Source organism: Vicia villosa, linkage group LG3, assembly GCF_029867415.1.
Source record: "Vicia villosa cultivar HV-30 ecotype Madison, WI linkage group LG3, Vvil1.0, whole genome shotgun sequence".
In the NCBI taxonomy this organism is placed as follows: Eukaryota; Viridiplantae; Streptophyta; class Magnoliopsida; order Fabales; family Fabaceae; genus Vicia; species Vicia villosa.
The window spans coordinates 149685456-149688286 of record NC_081182.1 but is presented as its reverse complement, the minus strand read 5'-3'; the positions used below and the strand labels follow the sequence as shown (position 1 = coordinate 149688286).

At 35.1% G+C, this 2831-nt stretch overlaps 1 protein-coding gene across 2 annotated transcripts; it reads right to left on the bottom strand.

Moving 5' to 3' along the window:
* Nucleotides 1-1074: 1074 nt before the first annotated feature.
* LOC131656801 (uncharacterized) lies at nt 1075-2537 on the bottom strand. 2 transcript variants are annotated; one of them, XR_009300304.1, is made up of 2 exons: nt 2179-2537; nt 1075-1754 (listed from the first exon to the last, which is right to left on the bottom strand). XR_009300304.1 is itself a non-coding variant. In XM_058926406.1 (2 exons), the coding sequence occupies exons 1-2, from the start codon at nt 2268-2270 to the stop codon at nt 1443-1445; spliced, it is 399 nt and encodes a 132-aa protein (XP_058782389.1). In that variant the 5' UTR covers nt 2271-2537; the 3' UTR covers nt 1124-1442. The 2 variants fall into 2 exon arrangements, 1 of the variants encoding a protein (XP_058782389.1); XM_058926406.1 differs by having other exon boundaries at nt 1124-1754; nt 2184-2537.
* Nucleotides 2538-2831: the final 294 nt, after the last annotated feature.

The window sequence follows — 2831 nt, the reverse complement described above, 5'->3', positions numbered from 1 at the left end:
TCTATATATAAGTGAAGTTATCTCTCGCTCAGTACATACAATTGTTTCTCTCAAAAGAAAACCCTAACATATTTCACTCTTCTCTCTAAAAAAACCCTAACATTTATGTCACTCACCTACGACAACCTTCAAATTCATCTTCACCAAACTAATACAACTATGTCGTCTTCTTCAAACCAATGGCCACCTTCAGGTTTGTTCATTAAACTTATGCAGCAATGTCATTTATGTTTCTATTTATCAATTATTGTTTAGTTTCTGTTTCTGTTTAGTGTTTATGTTTCAAACCCTAACATATAATGTTCTTAAATCTTATCGATAATTGTTTTGTTTAAAACCATAACATATAATGTTTTGACTTGTTTCTGTTTATGTTTTTTCTAGTTTTTACTTGTAGGTATGGATGGATGAAAATATTAACGAGGATGAAGCTAAAGTGAGCGCAACAAACTTGTGTGAGCGCTGCAAACACATGTTTGCTAATGTCACTTCAGCTTCATCCTTATTTCCTTTCATTTTGAATTCTATTATAGGATAGATACTGTAATACGGTGAACTGACTTTAAAGAAATGTCGCGGTAAGCAAGAGTCGCCACCGACTTTTATTTTATCCAATAAGAAAGGCTAAAAGAACAGAAAAGACCTTTTAAAAGATTTTGAGTTCGGGGGGTAAGTTATACAAATGGAAGGTACAAGCACCCTTTGTATCCATGGTTATCCATGGGCTCTTAATTACTTAGCTCACTTTTATTTTCAAAATATTTGAAGTGTAGTGTGTGAATAGTAAAAAGATAAGGACTTTAGCTTGTAAATAAGCGTAGCCTTGTTTTGAATAGATTTGAAAATAAGTGGGAAAAAAGATTTTGAATTTTAATTTGAAAAGAGTAAGCAATCAGGAGCACCTACCCTAAGTTTTAAAGATTCTGCTCTTTCAGCTTTTCAGTTTGAAAGGGCTATCCATACCATAAGAGGGTAGGTAGTCCTTTCTGTCGCACCCTAAATTTTGACCTAAGTTTTTTTTCATCTGATTCATTCATATTAGCATCGATCAATTCATTTGCATCATTTGTCCAGATTAATAGTTAGCTATTTGCAAGGTCCTTTGACCCAGTCATTTTGCTAATCACGTCACGTTCTCGAATTGTGACCAACTTTTGCACCTTGTATATTTGGTTCTTTTTGTACCATTTTGTTAATTAAATTAATAATTAAGTTTGTTATTATTGGAATTAATATTTCTTTAATAATAAAACTAATTATTGTTTAAAATCAGCATTATAGATAGTAATTGCATTTTATCTTAGTCATTTACATTCAATATTATAATAACCTTGTTATAAAAATAAAAAAAATATATAATATTTTGTTTAAGGTAGCTTTATTTTTTTTATATAAACAATAGTACATTTTTTAAGAATCCTATGCAAGGATATTTCAATTTTCTAAGTAACCACTAAAAAGACAAAAATAAAAGCCATATGCAGAGGTACTGTTTCGATCAAGAAAGGAAAAAGTGTTGTTGGTAACATCCCCATGTATCCTGCGCACCACCATCTCTTTGAATCTTTGCTACTACAACCTGCTCCACCACTTCTGACCACCACTCCTGTCCAAGGACGTGTGCACATAATCTTTGCTACTACAACCTGCTCCACCACTTCTGTCCACCACTCCTGTCCAAGGACGTGTGCACATATCTGTCCAAAACCTGCTTCAAAAAAGCCAAAATTTTCACCCAAATGGTTAAACAAGTCCTGCATCAAAAAAGAACCAGAATCAGAACCCACAAATGTTCAAATTTACAAACTTTTTTCCCCCCAAATTCACTATGAACCATCTATATAACAGGGAGGAGAAACCCTAGGGGGAGGGGGCAGCCACATTTCACTACTGAAAAAAAACCCTAACAAAATAGCCCCTCAATCTAAGAGACAATCACCTTTCACAAAGCTCTGCTAAACCAACCTTCAAAACCCTCAACTCTTACACTCAGAACAATCACTCACCATAGGGACCTCCCTCAAAACGTAACACACGAATACGTCCAAACCGCCACCACGCTCAGAATACAACAACGACGACAGAAGTCGAAAGAAGAAGAACAAACGAAGGAGAAACAGAAGCAAAGCAGAAGAAAAGATCTTGAAACGCTCAGAGCAGAGAGATTTGAGGAGTTACCTTACCTTGATATCGCCTTCTGAAGCTCTCACGCTCGGTAGATCTTCTGTAAACCTTGATTTATTGTTGAATTGTTGCTTTATTTTGTACATTGCAATTTCCTGTTCCTCTTGACTTCAGATGTATCACGTAATCATCAGCTGAACATATTGAAAATTGGGGTTTAGGGATTTATGTTGGGGATAAGGGTTCTGGTTTACTTGATTGAATGTTGCTGTTTTGTTCTTAATGATATTGAGAGAAAGGAGCGATCGAATGAGGGATTCGTGGGAGAGTGCTTCGAGAGAGGAAGAACGTGATCCTCTGTTTTGCTTTGCGAGAATATCGATCGGGAGAGAAAGAGAGTTTTCACGTTTGGAGTGAGGCAAAGCAGCGCTCTAGGGTTTTCAATTAAACCCGTTTCCATGAGTTTGTTGGGTTCGGATCCGGGTCAACCGGTCCATCCCAGGTCCTTTGTTTTCCAATTTCACTTTTTATCTCTTGGGCTTTCGTGGATCAGTCCCTGGCCCATTCCTTCTATTACTTTTGTTTTATTCTCTGTTTTTGTTTCTTATTTGGTTACTATTAAAAAAAACGAAATAAGAAGAATTTAGTAAAATAAATTTTTCTTATAAAAAATATAACAAAATATTTTATATATATATATTTCAATG